The 15,637-nt window shown below is 64.4% G+C and overlaps 2 protein-coding genes across 15 annotated transcripts in view; one reads left to right on the top strand and one right to left on the bottom strand.

Annotated features, from left to right (window-relative positions):
* The first annotated feature begins 321 nt into the window (after window positions 1-321).
* Rad52 (RAD52 homolog, DNA repair protein) lies at window positions 322-11,654 on the top strand. 4 transcript variants are annotated; one of them, XM_069988867.1, is made up of 12 exons: window positions 322-368; window positions 1,839-2,047; window positions 2,633-2,734; window positions 3,612-3,705; window positions 3,812-3,879; window positions 5,149-5,267; window positions 5,474-5,549; window positions 7,197-7,375; window positions 7,468-7,574; window positions 9,540-9,611; window positions 9,699-9,917; window positions 10,519-11,654. In XM_069988867.1, exons 2-12 carry the CDS (start codon window positions 1,967-1,969, stop codon window positions 10,575-10,577), a joined length of 1,176 nt encoding a protein of 391 aa, XP_069844968.1. In that variant the 5' UTR covers window positions 322-368; window positions 1,839-1,966; the 3' UTR covers window positions 10,578-11,654. The 4 variants fall into 4 exon arrangements, with proteins under 4 accessions (XP_069844968.1, XP_069844967.1, XP_069844969.1 ...); XM_069988866.1 differs by having other exon boundaries at window positions 3,591-3,705; XM_069988868.1 differs by lacking the exon at window positions 9,540-9,611 and having other exon boundaries at window positions 3,591-3,705.
* The window catches only part of Wnk1 (WNK lysine deficient protein kinase 1), an 88,358-nt gene continuing 84,368 nt past the window's right edge, over window positions 11,648-15,637 (bottom strand). For 6 of the 11 annotated variants that reach the window (XM_069988824.1, XM_069988825.1, XM_069988828.1 and 3 more), the window contains 3 exons: window positions 14,463-14,489; window positions 13,745-13,932; window positions 11,648-13,467 (listed from right to left, as the gene is read on the bottom strand). In XM_069988824.1, the coding sequence (XP_069844925.1) occupies window positions 13,150-13,467; window positions 13,745-13,932; window positions 14,463-14,489 (533 nt within the window). In that variant the 3' untranslated portion in view covers window positions 11,648-13,149. The remainder of the gene's footprint in view (window positions 13,468-13,744; window positions 13,933-14,462; window positions 14,490-15,637) is intronic. The other 5 variants (XM_069988826.1, XM_069988827.1, XM_069988829.1 and 2 more) reach the window with 1 other exon arrangement.

Raw genomic sequence — 15,637 nt, 5'->3', positions numbered from 1 at the left:
ACGCCCCCTCCCGCCCGCGCCTCGGCCTGACGTGGGGCGGGGCAAAGCGGAGGCCGCGGGACTCCGGGAGGCCTGCGATGACCCGGCGGCGCGGGGAGCGACGGCGCGGGGCCCCGGGAAGGGAGACGAACGCGAGGCGGGGGGCGGGGGCGCTCGGGCCGATGAAGAGTCGTCCCGTCCCTCTTGCTGTACGGCACCCCGTTACTCTGCGTCTTTTCGGGGCCTTCGCCGCACTTCCGGTTGTGCTTTCCGGGCGCGGACCTTCTTCCCGGCGTGCCTTGCGCCCCGTAGTTCCCAGACGCCCTCGCGCCTGCCGCCTCGTCTCCGGGCGGGGCTCCCGGCGTGCTCCGCGCGCTCCGGGGCGGCGCGTAAGTGGGGCTCGGGGCGGGGGTCCGCGGCGCGGGCCGGGGCGCGGGTGGGGCCCGCCGCGTCCCTCCGTCCGTCCGCTCGGCCGTACATCCGTCCAACACCACTGACTCCTTTCCGCCTTTCAGTTTGTCCCCAGTCCCGGGCCGAGCGCGGGTCCCCGCCGCCCAGCCTGGTCCGCGGGCCGGGGCCGGGGCTGAGGCCGGGGTCCCCGCCGCCCGCGAGGCCGGGGCCGGGCGCAGGAGGCCGGGGTCCCCGCCGCCCGCGAGGCCGGGGCTGAGGCCGGGGTCCCCGCCGCCCGCGAGGCCGGGGCCGGGGCTGAGGCCGGGGTCCCCGCCGCCCGCGAGGCCGGGGCTGAGGCCGGGGTCCCCGCCGCCCGCGAGGCCGGGGCCGGGGCTGAGGCCGGGGACTGACACACACACACACACACAGCCTCACACACAGCCACACACACAACCTCACACACAGACACACACACACCTCACACACACAACCTCACACACACAGCCTCACACATACAGCATCTCACACACAGCCTCACACACACACACACAACCACACACACAACCTCACACACACACAGCCTCACACACACACAACCTCACACACAGCCACACACAGCCTCACACACACACAGACACACACAGACACACACCTCACACACACAACCTCACACACAGACACACACACACCTCACACACACAACCTCACACACACAGCCTCACACATACAGCATCTCACACACAGCCTCACACACACACACACAACCACACACACAACCTCACACACACACAACCTCACACACAGCCACACACAGCCTCACACACACACAGACACACACAGACACACACCTCACACACACAACCTCACACACAGACACACACACACCTCACACACAGACACACACACACCTCACACACACAGCCTTACACACACAACCTCACACACACAGCCTTACACACACAACCTCACACACACAGCCTCACACATACAGCATCTCACACACAGCCTCACACATACAGCATCTCACACACACAGCCTCACACACACACAGCCACACAGTCTCACACACACATAGCCACACACACACAGCCACACACACACAGCCACACACACACAGCCACACAGCCTCACATACCAGGACTGACACACACACTAGGACACACATACACCAGTACTCACACACCAGGACTGACACACATACAGCCTCACACACCAGAACACACATACACCAGTACTCACACACTAGGACTGACACACAGCCTCACACACACACAGCCTCACACACCAGGACTGACACACACACACATACCTCACAGACTTTCCTACCCGGGCTAGCTTTGAGCCACAGTCCTCGGATCTCGTCTGCTTTCGGCTGGGATGGGGACAGAGCCCCGGCCCCAACGTCCTGGACTGTTCCTGACAGGACGCAGCCATAGTGTGCCTGCAGCTTTCTTTCGTTTCTCCCACAGCTGAGGAGCGTGGCTGGCTTCAGTTGACCGTCCCAGGAGCTCCTGCAGCGCCCCGCGCCCCACGCCCCACGCCCCGCCGTCTTGGAGGTCTCCTTCAGGGCTTTCATTTCTGCAGAGCCAGCACCAGCATGTCTGGGGCTGAGGACGCGCCCCCTGGGGGCTGTGACCGGCCCGCCGCGGGTGGCAGGGCTGTGCTGTGTTTTGGACAGGTATCAGACGCTCTGTCCCGGGCCGGTCACCCGCACAGCTGTGTCCAGGAGGGCAGGTGCGCGTCTGTGATGCGCTGCACACATTCCCAGCTTCTCATCAGCACTGCTCAGAGGGCTGGGAGTGTGGTAGAGCCCCCGTCTAGCATGTACGAGGCCCTGGGTTCCATTCCTCCGTGTCACATACACAAAATAAATAAAATTAGTTTTAAAAAAGACTGAGCGTGGGCTGGGATGCATGAGGCCCAGGGTTCAATTCCCCAGCACCACATAAGCAAAAAGAAAAAAGCCGGAAGTGGCGCTGTGGCTCAAGTGGTAGAGCGCTAGCCTTGAGCTGAAGAGCTGAGGGACAGCGCCCAGGCCCAGAGTTCAGGCCCCACGACTGGACCCCCAAAAAAAAAAAAAGACTGAGCGTAGCAGGAATCTTGTTTAGATGGGTATTATGTATTCATATAAGGTACAATTCAAAGTGAACCCGGCTGCATGTGAAGAGCCTCCTGATTCTCCCCAACACCGGGCGGGGGCGGGGAGGGGGAAGCGGGGCGGGGGGCGCCCCTCAGCCTGGCCCATCTCTCATTTGGATTGCAGACTCAGTACTCGGCGGAGGAATACCAGGCCATCCAGAGCGCCCTGCGCCAGCGGCTGGGCCCGGAATACATAAGCAGCCGCATGGCTGGAGGAGGCCAGAAGGTAGGAGCAGCTCCATGACCTGGAGATGGGGCCCCCAACCCCCCTGTGTGGGGCCAGACTCAGAAGTGAGGGGCTACTTCCTAGACCCTCCGGGAAGCAGGCAGGGGGTGTCCAGCCTTGAGAGTCGTCTGACGTGGTCCAAGCATTCATTGCCTTTGTGTAACAGCTGGGTGCCGGCGGCTCCCGCCTGTCACCCCGCTACTCAGCAGGCTGAGATCTGAGGATCACGGTCCAAAGCCAGCCCGGGCAGGAAAGTCTGGAGACTCCTATTTCCAATGAACTACCAGAAAACCAGACATGGCGCTGTGGCTCAAAGTTACCTTGAGCAAAAAGAGCTGAAGGACAGTGCCCAGGCCCTGAGTTCAAACCCCATAATCTCAAAAAATATATAAATAAAAATAAAGTTATATATATATTTTTCCAAGTAGCTACTGGGGTTGACTTCCGGGGCCTCGCATTTGCCCAGCAGGCTCTACAGCTCACTGTAGTTTGTATTATCTGAGTAGTTTATTGGAGAAGAGTCTCATGGACTTTCCTGCCCGGGCTGGCTTTGAACCAGGAGCCTCAGGCCTCAGCGGAGCTGGGGCGACAGGCGTGTCAGTGGCCTGAATTGCAGTCCTGGTTTTGCTCCCTGGTAGCTGGGGTGGTGAGGGGGGCGCCACTTGTGTGAGCTCATTGCTGCCTGGCGGGCCCCAGCTCTGCCTCCCGGGCGGCCGGGTGTCCAGGCGTGAGCCGGTGCCAGCCCTGCCCCGGCTCTTTCTGTATCTCTGAAATCCAAGTTAGGCGCATGGAGGCTCACGTTGGCGAAAATGCCCTTCCCGTGTGACTAGGCCGACGCGGCCTTTGCCCGGCTCAGGGCCGCCCCCTCGTTTTCCAGGTGTGTTACATCGAGGGCCACAGGGTGATTAACCTGGCCAATGAGATGTTCGGCTACAACGGCTGGGCGCACTCGGTCACGCAGCAGAACGTGGGTGCGCGTCTCCCCTCCCCGCGCCTCCCTCGCTTTGAGCATGGGGCGGGCTTTCCGGGGTGGGCTGCTGCTGCTTCCCTCTGAGCCCCCCCCCCCCCCGTTCTTAGATTTTGTGGACCTCAACAACGGCAAGTTCTACGTGGGTGTCTGTGCCTTTGTGAGGGTGCAGTTAAAGGTGAGTGGCACGGCGCCCCCTGGGGGTGGGAACAGGGATGGCCCGGGCCTACCAGATAATGGGCAGAGCCCCGATGCCGGGCACGGGCACACACCAGCGCCCGGCCCTTCCGTCCAGATGGCATCTCACGGGGTTTTCCGCCCCGGGCTGGAACTGTGAACCTGCAGATGTTAGCCTCCCAAAGATCTAGGCTTTATGAGGGTCAAGTCTTCCGGGTTTGTTTCTGTTTTTTCTTCTGGCAAATGCTGGGGTTGAACTCAGGCCTCAGGCACTCCCATGGAGCCACACCACAGCCGCCTCAAACGCCGTCTCGATGAGACACATGGCGCTTCTGGGTTCTTTCTATGTCCACTGTGTGTGTGTGTGTGTGTGTGTGTGTGTGTGTGTGTGTGTGTGTGTGTGTGTGTGTGTGTGTGTGTGTGTGTGTGTGTGACCCCCCTCCCCCCGCCCCCAGTGCTGGACACGGAACCCAGGATCTCATCAGCACTAGGCACTTGCTCTGTCACTGAAATACAGTCTCAAACTCTAGAAAATGATTTGCCTTTCAACCTCATTAATTCTATTCCAACTTCTAAAAAAAAGCAGTCTAAGAAACTCACATAAGTAGGTAGTTGGGGATGGGTAGGTTTTTACGCATATGTATGTATGTTCATTTCCTGAAGTGCTGTGTGAATTGTTTTCAAAGTATTGGTGTGGCATTGTCACACGTTGTGTTTAACGCTATCACTGGCAGTCAGTCCGAGAAGTGGATGCCATCGGACAGTAGGAAAGACAGAGGAGCAGGTGTAGTGGTCAAGGCCTGCAGTCCTAGCTACTTGGGAGTCAGGAGGATGGCAGTTTGAGGCCAGCCTGGGCAAAAGTTTCCACCACCCCATCTCAACCCATGCTGGGCGATGCTGGGCGTGGCGGGGTGGCCGCTGTCCGTCCTGCTGTCTAGGAGGACGGCCTGGGTATGACTGAGAGGTGGGCTCCCGTGGTAGAAGGCATGCATTGGTCACAGGGCCCCGAGTTCAGTCCCCAGTACGCCTTCTGGGGGAGGGTCTGCTGCCCATTAGGTATGACGGGGTCAGCCCTTTGCTGGCTGAGGAGTGTGCCGGGCTGGGTGCGGGCCGGGCTGCGGCTGCGGCTGGGCAGGGAGCTGCGGCTGGGGCTGGGCAGGGACCTGTGGCCGGGCTGCGGCTGGGGCTGGGCAGGGACCTGCGGCCGGGCTGCGGCTGGGGCTGGGCAGGGAGCTGCGGCCGGGCTCCCGCACTTTCTTCCCTCGGCCAGGATGGCGCCTACCACGAGGACGTGGGCTACGGGGTCAGCGAGGGCCTCAAGTCCAAGGCCTTGTCCTTGGAGAAGGCCAGGAAGGAGGCGGTGACTGACGGGCTGAAGCGCGCGCTCAGGTCAGCATGGGGCTGCGCTGGGCTCTGCATCCTGGGCCTGAGCAGCACCCACGTGGCCATTGCCTGGGGGCCAGCCCCGGCCGGTGCTCAGCCCGCCCCTTCCCCTCACGCCAGGAGCATCCTGGGCCTGAGCAGCACCCACAAGGACATTGCCTGGGGGCGGAGCCCCGGCCGTTGCTCAGCCCCGCCCCTTCCCCTCACGCCAGGAGCTTCGGGAACGCGCTGGGGAACTGCATCCTGGACAAAGATTACCTGCGCTCCCTGAGCAAGCTCCCCCGCCAGGTACGCTGCATGCACACGGCTGGGGGCGGGGGACTGGGACAGGCGCTGCCACGGGCTCGGGGTGTTGTTCAGAGGCTGTGTCCCATAGGAAATGGAGGCTTGGTGGTTTCCCTGCCCATCCTGGTCAGGAGTTGTGGCCGGCACGGTCTGCGTCCCTGTGTCCCCGCGTCCCCTCCCTCGGCCTCCTCCACGGGAAGGCTCTGCCCCCCTTCTGCCAGGACAACCCCCCCCCCCCGCACCCCAGGCAGCTGCTTGTTTTTGTTTTTTGCTGATCCTGGGACTTGAACTTGGGGCCTGGGCGCTGTCCCTGCACTTTTCAGCTCAAGGTAAGTGCTCTCCAGTGCACTTTGTTTTCTGGTGGTTTATTGGAGATGAGAGTCTCATGGACTTTGCTGCCCAGGCTGGCTGTGAACTGCGATCCTCAGATCTCAGCCTGCTCAGCACCTGGGATGACAGGCGTGAGATCACTGTGGGAGAGGACTCCCGTTCTGCTCACTGCCTCTGGTCGCAAAGGACAGTGGTCTCTGGCCCCCTGCCTGGGGCAGGAGCCACATACGCAGAACCCAAGCCACCGTTTGGTGGAGCTCAGGAAAGCGCCAGGCGCATGCCAGGCGGGAGTGGCCAGGAGGGCAGAGGTGAGGCGAGCGCCAGGGTTGGGGGGGGGAGAATGCGGGGCGGGCTGGGGCGCGGAGGTGAGCGGACACAGCACCAGAGCACTGGATGGGGAAGCAGGCCCGGTCGGGGTCCCCGCCCGCGGAAGCTGGGGCTGGCTGGAGGGAGGGCGCCGCGCTCCCACTGCCGAGCTGGGCTTTCTGTGGCCATCCCAGCGTGACCACGGCCGGCGCCCCGGGCCTGTGGCTTGGCGGGTGTGCCCAGCCCCACTCCCATGCAGCCGCGGGGTCCTGCGCCCCTCTAGACGTGCACTGAGACCACAGAGTGTCTTTAGTAGGGCTGCTTTGTGGCGCTCATCCTCGGTGAGGCCTGCTCACCACATCTTGCAGGTGTCTGTTGAGGTCCGTGCACACTCACCGTTCCAGTGTGATGGAGGGGTGATGGGGAGTGATGGAGGGGTGATGATGGAGGGGTGACGGAGGGGTGATGGAGGGGTGATGGGGAGTGATGGAGGGGTGACGGAGAGGTGATGGAGGGGTGATGGGGAGTGATGGAGGGGTGATGATGGAGGGGTGACAGAGGGGTGATGGAGGGGTGATGGAGGGGTGATGGGGATTGATGGAGGGGTGATGATGGAGGGGTGATGGAGGGGTGATGGAGGGGTGATGATGGAGGGGTGACAGAGAGGTGATGGAGGGGTGATGGAGAGATGATGGGGAGTGATGGAGGGGTGATGATGGAGGGGTGATGGAGAGATGATGGAGGGGTGATGATGGAGGGGTGACAGAGAGGTGATGGAGGGGTGATGGAGGGGTGATGGGGAGTGACGGAGGGGTGATGGAGAGTGGAGGGATGATGGAGGGGTGATGGGGATTGATGGAGGGGTGATGGAGAGATGATGGGGAGTGATGGAGGGGTGATGGGGAGTGATGGAGGGGTGATGGAGAGATGATGGGGAGTGACGGAGGGGTGATGGACAGTGATCCTTTCCAGGATCTCCCGTCAGGCCCTTTCCCTCCCATGTTTCTTTTCCAGCGGCCTCTGGAAGTGGATCTGACCAAAGCCAAGAGACAAGACCTGGAGCCGTCGGTGGAGCAGGCGAGGTACAACAGCTGCTGGCTGCAGGCGGGAGCCCCGGGGGCCGCGGCAGCGCCGGCCCCGCGCAGGCCAGGCCGCCCCGAGGAAGAGGAGGGGGAGACGCGCGGCTGCTCCAGGTAGGGCCCGTGCGTGCTCGTTTGTGCCCCGCCTGCGGGCCGGCCCCCCCCCCCCCCCCCCGTGCCTGGCACTCACGTCTCTGGCTCCGCAGCGCGGAGGAGGCCACGCTGCAGCGGAAGCTGCGGCAGAAGCAGCTGCAGCAGCAGTTCCGGGAGCAGATGGAGCGGCGGCCGGCTGCAGCCGTGGGACAGAGTGACGGTGCGTGGGGGTCTCCCCGCGGCTCTCCTGGCGGACGGGGCGGGGGGGGGGGGCGGAACTTGACGTTTCAGGGCAAAAGGATGTTTGTGTGTGCGTGCAGTACTAGGCTTGACCTCGAGGCCTTGTGCTTTCCCTTGGCTTCATTCAAGGCTGGAGCCCGCTCTTCCCCTTGAGCCACACCCCCATTTCGGCTTTTTGCTGGTCAACCAAGGTCGCAGTCTCACAGAGCTCTCCTCAGCCGTCTGCGCCTCAGGTCTCTGCCTCCTGAGCAGCTGGGGTGATGGGCCGTGGCTGCTCGGTCTACACAGAAAGGCGTCAGTGCGGGGCCCACAGGGGCGTGAAGGCGCCCGAGCAGGGACTGTGTGTGCGGGGAGCGCAGCGGGGCGGGGGTGGGGCTGGGCTGGAGCTGCGCAGGGACTGTGTGTGCGGGGGTGCGGCGGGGCGGGGGTGGGGCTGGGCTGCACAGGCCCCCCCCCCCCCCCCCGCAGCCCGCGTTGGTTCCCTGTCCTCTGCACCCACGGGGAAATGAGTGTGACACACAGCCAAGGCCTCAGGGCGCTGTGACCGCTCACCACCACAGGGCTGCAGAGGGCAAGTTGCAGTGGTGGTGTGGTAGTGGTGTGGTGGTGGTGGTGATGGTGGTGGTAGTGGTGGTGTGGTGGTGGTGGTAGTGGTGGTGTGGTGATGGTGGTAGTGGTGTGGTGGTGGTGTGGTGGTGGTGGTAGTGGTGGTGTGGTGATGGTGGTGGTGGTGGTGGTGGTGGTGTGGTGGTGGTGTGGTGGTGGTGGTGGTGGTGGTGGTGGTGGTGTGGTGATGGTGGTGGTGGTGGTGGTGGTGGTGTGGTGGTGGTGTGGTAGTGGTGTGGTGGTGGTGGTGGTGATGGTGTGGTAGTGGTGTGGTGGTGATGGTGGTGGTGTGGTGGTGGTGTGGTGGTGGTGGTGGTGGTGGTGTGGTGGTGGTGTGGTAGTGGTGTGGTAGTGGTGTGGTGGTGGTGGTGGTGGTGGTGGTGGTGGTGGTGTGGTGGTGTGGTGGTGATGGTGGTGGTGGTGTGGTAGTGGTGGTGTGGTAGTGGTGTGGTGGTGGTGGTGTGGTGGTGGTGTGGTGGTGGTGGTAGTGGTGTGGTGGTGGTGGTAGTGGTGGTGGTGGTGGTGGTGGTGTGGTGATGGTGGTGGTGGTGGTGGTAGTGGTGTGGTAGTGGTGGTGGTGGTGGTGGTGGTGTGGTGGTGGTGTGGTGGTGGTAGTGGTGGTGGTGGTGGTGGTGGTGTGGTGGTGGTGGTGGTGGTGGTGGTGTGGTGGTGGTGGTAGTGGTGGTGGTGGTGGTGGTAGTGGTGTGGTGGTGTGGTGGTGGTGGTGGTGGTGGTGTGGTGGTGGTGGTAGTGGTGGTGGTGGTGTGGTGGTGTGGTGGTGGTGGTGTGGTTGGTGTGGTGGTGGTGGTGGTGGTGGTAGTGGTGTGGTGGTGTGGTGGTGATGGTGGTGGTAGTGGTGGTGGTGGTGGTAGTGGTGGTGGTGGTGTGGTGGTGTGGTGGTGTGGTGGTGGTGGTGGTGGTGGTGGTGGTGGTGGTGGTGGTGTGGTAGTGGTGTGGTGGTGGTAGAGTCATGGTGGGGGGGTAATGGTGGCCCTCACAGAACCCCAGAACCATGTTTGGAGCCGCTGGCTCGCGGCTCGCAGCCGGCCTTGTCCGGCCTTGTCAACTGCTGTTGGCAAGCGTCACCCCAGCTGCACAGGGGACCCCGTCCCCAGAGCTGCCAAGGGGCCGGGGCGGAGCACAAGGGGCTGAGCGCGGGCGTAGGCGAGCGTGAGGCTTAGAGTTCAAACCCCAGCATCCCCCAAACCAACAACAGCGTTTTCTTGTTCCTACTTTGAGAGGAAGGCGGACGGCGGGGCGGGCGCGGGGAAGGGAAGCGCTAACAAGCCCGCCGGCTGCGCCATCTACCCCTCGCCTTTTCTGCTTGTGTCACCCACAGCGCCCCCCCCGGCCCCCCCTCGGCCCGGTCCCCCCTCGGCCCCCGCCCCCCTCAGGGAGGACGTCCCACCAGGTGAGGAGGCCCCGGCCCAGCCTGCACAGCCGCACTGCCGGGCCCTGGGCCCTGTGACCTCTGACCTCTGCCCCCTGCCCCCTGCAGCAAACCCGGAAGACAACCTGGACCTCTGGGACCTCACTCCGGACCTGGAAGACTTCAGGAAGCCCTCGGTGAAACCAGAACCCCCCTGGACCTCTGCCCACGCAGCCCCGGACCACCAGGTGGCGCTGCAAGACCGGCGCCCACACACCTGCCACCAGAAGCCGGAGAAACCCAAGTCCTGGCACCCCCAAACCTGCACCGCGCACTGGCTCCCAACAGGTAGCCCAACACGGGAGGCCAGTGCAGCTGCTCAGGAGACAGGGGTTGTGAGGCTGGCGGCTGGAGGCCAGCCCTGGCAGATGGCTGTAAGGCCCTTTCTCAACTAACAGAAGCCGGGCCTGGCCACGTGTCCGGGCGGCCCCCAGTCTGAGCGGGAGGTAAACTCGGGAGGAGCGTGGCAGGCAGAGCTACTCAGAGGCTGAGATCCGAGGGTCATGGTTCAAAGCCAGCCCGGGCAGGAAAGTCTGAGAACCACCAGAAAACCAGAAGTGGCGCTGTGGCTCAAGGGGTAGAGCGCCCACCTTGAGCTAAAGAGCTGAGGGACAGCGCCCAGGCCCTGAGTTCAGGCCCCATGACAGAAAGCAAAAAATGCAATAGTAACAGTCCCGTGAACGCCGAGGACATTGAAGTCGGGTGAGATCACACAGCAGACATCCACGTAGACGCCGAGCGAATTCAGAGCCACCAGGGCCGTGCCGCGGGCCCTCCCAAGGGCGAGGGAACGCAGGCCCGCGCCCAGGCCTCCTGGGGTCTGTTCCTCGGCTCAGTCTGAGATGGGATTGCTCATCTGGAAGTCACAGCTCCCCCGCTTCCTCCGCAGGGGGTGAGGCTCCCCCGGAGCACCGGGACTGGAAGAAACGGAAACTGGATCCACCCTGAGGCCCAGGCTGGACAGGCGCCGCCCCGAGGGGACTGGAAGACACCTTTGCCCAGGAAGCCGCTGGCCATGGCCCGAGACTGACCGCTCCTCACCGAGCCTCGCCCAGGCCCGGGTCAGGGCGCACAGAGAGCCAGCCCCCCTTCCCCGATCACCCCCCCCCCCCCCCCGCAGCGAGCGAGCCTGCATCTGTCCCTAAGCTGTTGTGTGAATAAAGACGTCTTGGGAGCGGCGGCTGTCCGTGCGCGCAGGCCGGCCCGTGGCGGCCTCGGTGTCTCCGTCCCACGCCAGCTCCTCCCCCACCGCGGCCTGCCTGCAACCCCAGCGATGCCGGGCCTCCTCCCGGGTCCACGCGCCCCGTCCCTGGAGGCAGGTCGGGGTTTGTGTCTGCCATCAGCTCGGGGCTCGGGCTCCTCCGTGGCGAGTCGTGGACCGCCACCTCACACGGCCTGACCCACGGGGCAGCATGCCTGGGTGGCAGTGACCGACAGACAGGACTTCCGCGTGGCCAGCCAGGCAGGTGCCACCGTGGGGCCCCGCCCCACCCTGCCCCCAAACACCAGGCCCCGCCCAAGGAAAATGCAAGCTGCCAGTCACACACGCTCACGCCTGCAGTCCCTGCTGCTCAAAAGCTGAGATCTGACGCCCTCAGGCAGGAAAAGTCCATGAGACTTTCTGGTTAACCAGCAAAAAGCTGGAATGTAGGTGTGGCTCAAATGATAAAGCACTAGCCTTGTGCAAAACTCAAGACAGCACCAAGGCCCTGAATTCAAGCCCCTGGACTTCCGAGTCTGAGCTGGAGGTTTCTGGCTGCAACTCTGGGAGGGGAGCATGGGTGGACCAGCACCCACATCTCACGAGCAGCGACATCCCGGAGCAAACGCTGGCGGCAGCTGCTTCAGTTCAGAGTGGGGACGAGCCTTAGCATTGGGCTCCCCCGTGTTTCACCCTTCCGTTCAAGGTGCCACGGCACGGGCTGGCCCCGGGTCACAGCCCTGCTCCCCCCAGGCCCGGCCCGCTCCCGGGGGGAAGAGGCAGACGGCGGCTGGAAACGAACAGGAAAGCCCGCAGCTCCACAAAGGCAAGTCGGCTTTATTTGAATGGTTTCATTAAATAAAGTCTACAAAGGTAACAAACCGTAGCACGAAGCGCAGCTTACAAGAAGCGCCACACCCGGAGTTAGTGCAAAATGTACGATAACGGCGGCTGAGGTTCCCGAGGCGCGGATTCAGTTTGTTTAAAAAAAAACAGTGTACATTGTTAAATAATGTAAGGAAACACCCGGAATCGAGAAAGTCCTTTTTAATGTGGAAAAGATACTCAAACTGTCCTAGTAACACAAAAATAATTTAACCAGTCCAGTAGCACTGGCTCGTCCCCGGGGAGCCCCACGCGGGGAGAGGCCGCGTCCCCGGGGAGCCCCACGCGGGGAGAGGCCGCGGCGTGGGAGCCGCGTCCAGGTGCAGCGGGTCCGTCGCGCTCCCCTCGGCCTCCGCCGCTCGCCACCTTCTTGTCGCGGGCCTCGCGCTGGCCGGTCCCCAAGAATGACAATCCCACCGCGTGGGCCGCGCGCTGCTTTTTCCACGAAGGGAAAGGTGGAAAACGGCAACTTTCTAGCTTAGTCAGAGGAGCGGAAACGGTGCCAGCCGCTCCCCCCAGCCCTCGAGAGGGTCGAGGCGCAGCACGGTGAACGCTGGCCGGTTGCGGTGACTGTGGGGATGGAGAGGCGGCAGTGCTGTGCCGCGCTCCGAGGGGGCAGCCATCTGGACGTGGCGGACAGGGCGGGCATCTCAGCGCAGTACCGAGCCCCAAGCTGGAAAGGCCTGGGGCACGGTGCGGCTGGGACCCGCGCCCGCCGGCCCTGGTCCCTCGGAGCTACCCTGGCCCAGGCTCTCAGCTGATACACGCGCTGCCCGCCCGCTGCCCGCCCCGCCCGGCCCCGCTCCCACCTGCTCAGGCCGCCGCCGCCCGGTCACCACCTCCGCCTCCGCGCCCCTGGGGTCTGGGATGTGGCTGCTGCTCGGGACGGGGGCACCCCAAGTCCAAGGCACTGAGATCCCCAGCAAGCAGTACTGGGAGAACACAAGTATTCAAGTGCGGCGATTTATACAATTTTACATTCACATTTATTCTTCTAATACAGTGGAGATACAAAGGAAAAGTTAAAGCGTCTGGTGAGGAGAGCTCGCTTTCTGTGAACCTTTGAAACCTTTCACACTTCACTCTCTCAAACTACTGTTGTCCAACAACATTCTATCACAGTGTTTCCTCGTTGGTGCGCGCGACAGCACTAGTGGCCTAGGGGGAGGCTGCCGCGCCCTGCTAGTTTTTACTGGGTGCGGGGAGGAGGGGGTGGGGCCGAGGTGTGCGGGTGGGTGACCCCAAGGCTGGTCCACCCCCACCTCACCCCACCCCACCCCGAGCGCAGACAGGAAAGCTCAGCGGGGCACCCACCACAAGAAAGCCGCTCCTTCCCGCCTCCCGCAGGTGGAGGGAGGAGGAAGGTTCTGGCGGGGCTCAGGATGAAGTGAGCCGGCGGTTAGTGCACGCCCTCGGCCCGCGTCTCGGGGCGCGCTAGGTGGTCCGCAGGTTGGAGCCGGGGGGGTTGCTGATGGACTTCTGCAGACTGCTCATGTTGAAGTTCTGCAGGGACGTGGTGCCCACCGGCTGGAACTGGCCGAGCGGCTGCGGCGCGGGGCCGGCCGTCCCGCTCCACTGCGTGCCGAACGGCGCCGCCGGGAAGCCGTACTGCTGCGGAGGGCACATGGACTTGGTGAAGTGGCCCAGAGACGTGGCAGAGGCGGCGGCGATGGGGGCCGAGCTGCCCAGGCTGGAGGCCATGGAGATGCACAGCTGCCCGGGGGCCGAGAACTTGCGCGCCATGCCGGGGCCCTGGAACAAGAGCACAGCGCGGGTGGGCGCGGGGCGCGGGGCGGTGGAGGGCCCGACCTGGGGAGAGCCTCGGGTGATCCCACCAGAGGGGAGGGGCGGCGCGCGGGGAGGGGCGGCGCACGGCCGCAGGGCTGGGGTGGAGGAAGGGACACTGCGCTGGCCGCACGCAGCCCAGCCCGGATCCAGGCAGGGCGCCAGGCAGGGCCGCTTCCACCTCGCTTCTGCCCAAAGGGTTCCCAAGCTGGGGCGCGGCCGGCGGGGGGGGGGGGGCATTCACCTCGTAGTTCATGTGGCCTTTGCTGCCCCTCCGGCCCGACAGGTTCATGGCGTCGCGGGCCCAGTTGTCCACCAGCTTGTGCAGGTCGTCCGTGAAGGTGCCCTTCCTGCTGGACGTCATGGCGGGGGGCTGCGCATGCGCGGCCTGGCTGCTCGTGGCGCCCCCGACCGTGTTCGTACTGCTGGTCCCTAGAGCGAGCAAGGCGGTGTTAGGAGGCTCTGGGGTGCACCTCCAGAAAGGGGGGGGTCAAGGGGAGTGAGCAGCAAGCCACGGAATGGGGAGGGAAGTGGAAGCCATGCAGCAAGGAGGAGGCGCTGCCCTGGCCTGGGAGGAGGAGGGGGCAGGCTCCAGGGAGGGTGGGGGGCACACAGCGGGAGCCAAGACTGGGGCACCGGGCCTCAGGCAGGGCGGGGCACAGGTGTTGCCCCATGTCTCCGTGAGCCACAAGCCCAGACAAGGCTGGACGGGACAGCTGCCCGTCCCTGTCCCCGGGGAGACGGCTCCCTTTCCTCAGCTGCCCGTCCCTGTCCCCAGGGAGACAGCTCCCTTTCCTCAGCTGCCCGTCCCTGTCCCCGGGGAGACAGCTCCCTTTCCTCAAGGGAGCAGCTGGTGCAGGGGAGACCCCTCCCCCCAGAGGAGGGGAGGCGGCTGGGCACGGGAGGTGGGGCGCGGGAGGGCAGGGAGGGAGGGAGGGCAGGGCGCGGGGAGAGGGTCCTGCCTGATTTCGGCTCAGCCGGAGGACACACTGAAGGTTATCAGAGAGGCGAGTTTCCGGAAAGAGGGAGAGAAGAGTCACGGTCTCATCCCCCCCCCCCCCCCCGTCCCCCAAGTCCCTACCAGTTCCAGATCTCACACCCGCGCCCAAGCATATAAAAGCTGCGCTTACACGGGTGAGCCAGTGAGGCCGCCGTGCCGGGAGGCCGGGGCCAGGTGAGCGCATGCGTGCTCCCGTTCCCAAGGCCAAAGCAGCAGCGCCCTTGCACGCAGCACGGCATGGCACGGCATGGGGGAGCAGGGCACAAGCGTGTGGCACGGGCGGAGGGTGGAGGGCGTGGCAGTCCGCGGCGGTGGGCGAGGGTGGGCAGGCGCGGGGTGTGGGGCATGCGGGGTGCGGGCGCCTCTGCGCAGCGTGCTGGGGTGCGGGGCGGGCGATGCGCACACACAGGAGCAGCGCAGGGCTCAGGCCAGCCCGGGCCGTGCGGCGTGCGGGGAGGGTGGGGGTGGGGAGGACCCCCTGGCCTCGCCTCTCCTGAGCTGCTTGCTCCCCATGCAGTGAGTGCGTGCCCCGCCCCGCCAGCCAACCAACCCCTCCTAGCGGAACTGACTAGGACACGGACAGGGCGGGAGAGGGCCCAGGGGCTCCCCAGGGCCGCGGACCGCACCCCAAGCCCTGCTAGCTCCCCCGGAAAATGTCCAAGTAGCAGAATGGACTCGAGTCCAGCCTCCTCCAGCCTCCTGACCCTCCCCATGCCCTGAGTGACCCGCTAGGCCCGGTGTCTCAAGGTACGGAGTGCTCTTGTTAACTCTCTCCAGAACCTTCTAAGCTGCTTCAGGAGGCCGAGCGACTTGTCTTGTAATGAGACATGCCCACCGAGCGCAGCGGGGAGTCCCTCTCTCCAGCCAGCCCAGCACCCCTTGCTAGCTGAGGGTGCTCCCCTCAGCCAGGCCCCTCCCCTCTGCTCCCCTCCCCTCTGCTGCCCTCTGCTCCCCTCCGCTGCCCTCTGCTCTCTGCTGCCCTCCCCTCTGTTCCCCTCCCCTCTGCTCCCCTCTGCTGCCCTCCCCTCTGTTCCCCTCCCCTCTGCTCCCCTCTGCTGCCCTCCGCTGCCCTCTGCTCCCCTCCGCTGCCCTCTGCTCCCCTCCCCTCTGCTGCCCTCTGCTCCCCTCCGCTGCCCT

This window comes from Dipodomys merriami, unplaced genomic scaffold, assembly GCF_024711535.1.
Source record: "Dipodomys merriami isolate MVZ:Mamm:240054 unplaced genomic scaffold, mDipMer1.0.p SCAF_368, whole genome shotgun sequence".
Classification (NCBI taxonomy): domain Eukaryota; kingdom Metazoa; phylum Chordata; class Mammalia; order Rodentia; family Heteromyidae; genus Dipodomys; species Dipodomys merriami.
Note: the sequence above shows the minus strand (reverse complement) of the source record. Positions and strands in the feature narration are given on the sequence as shown.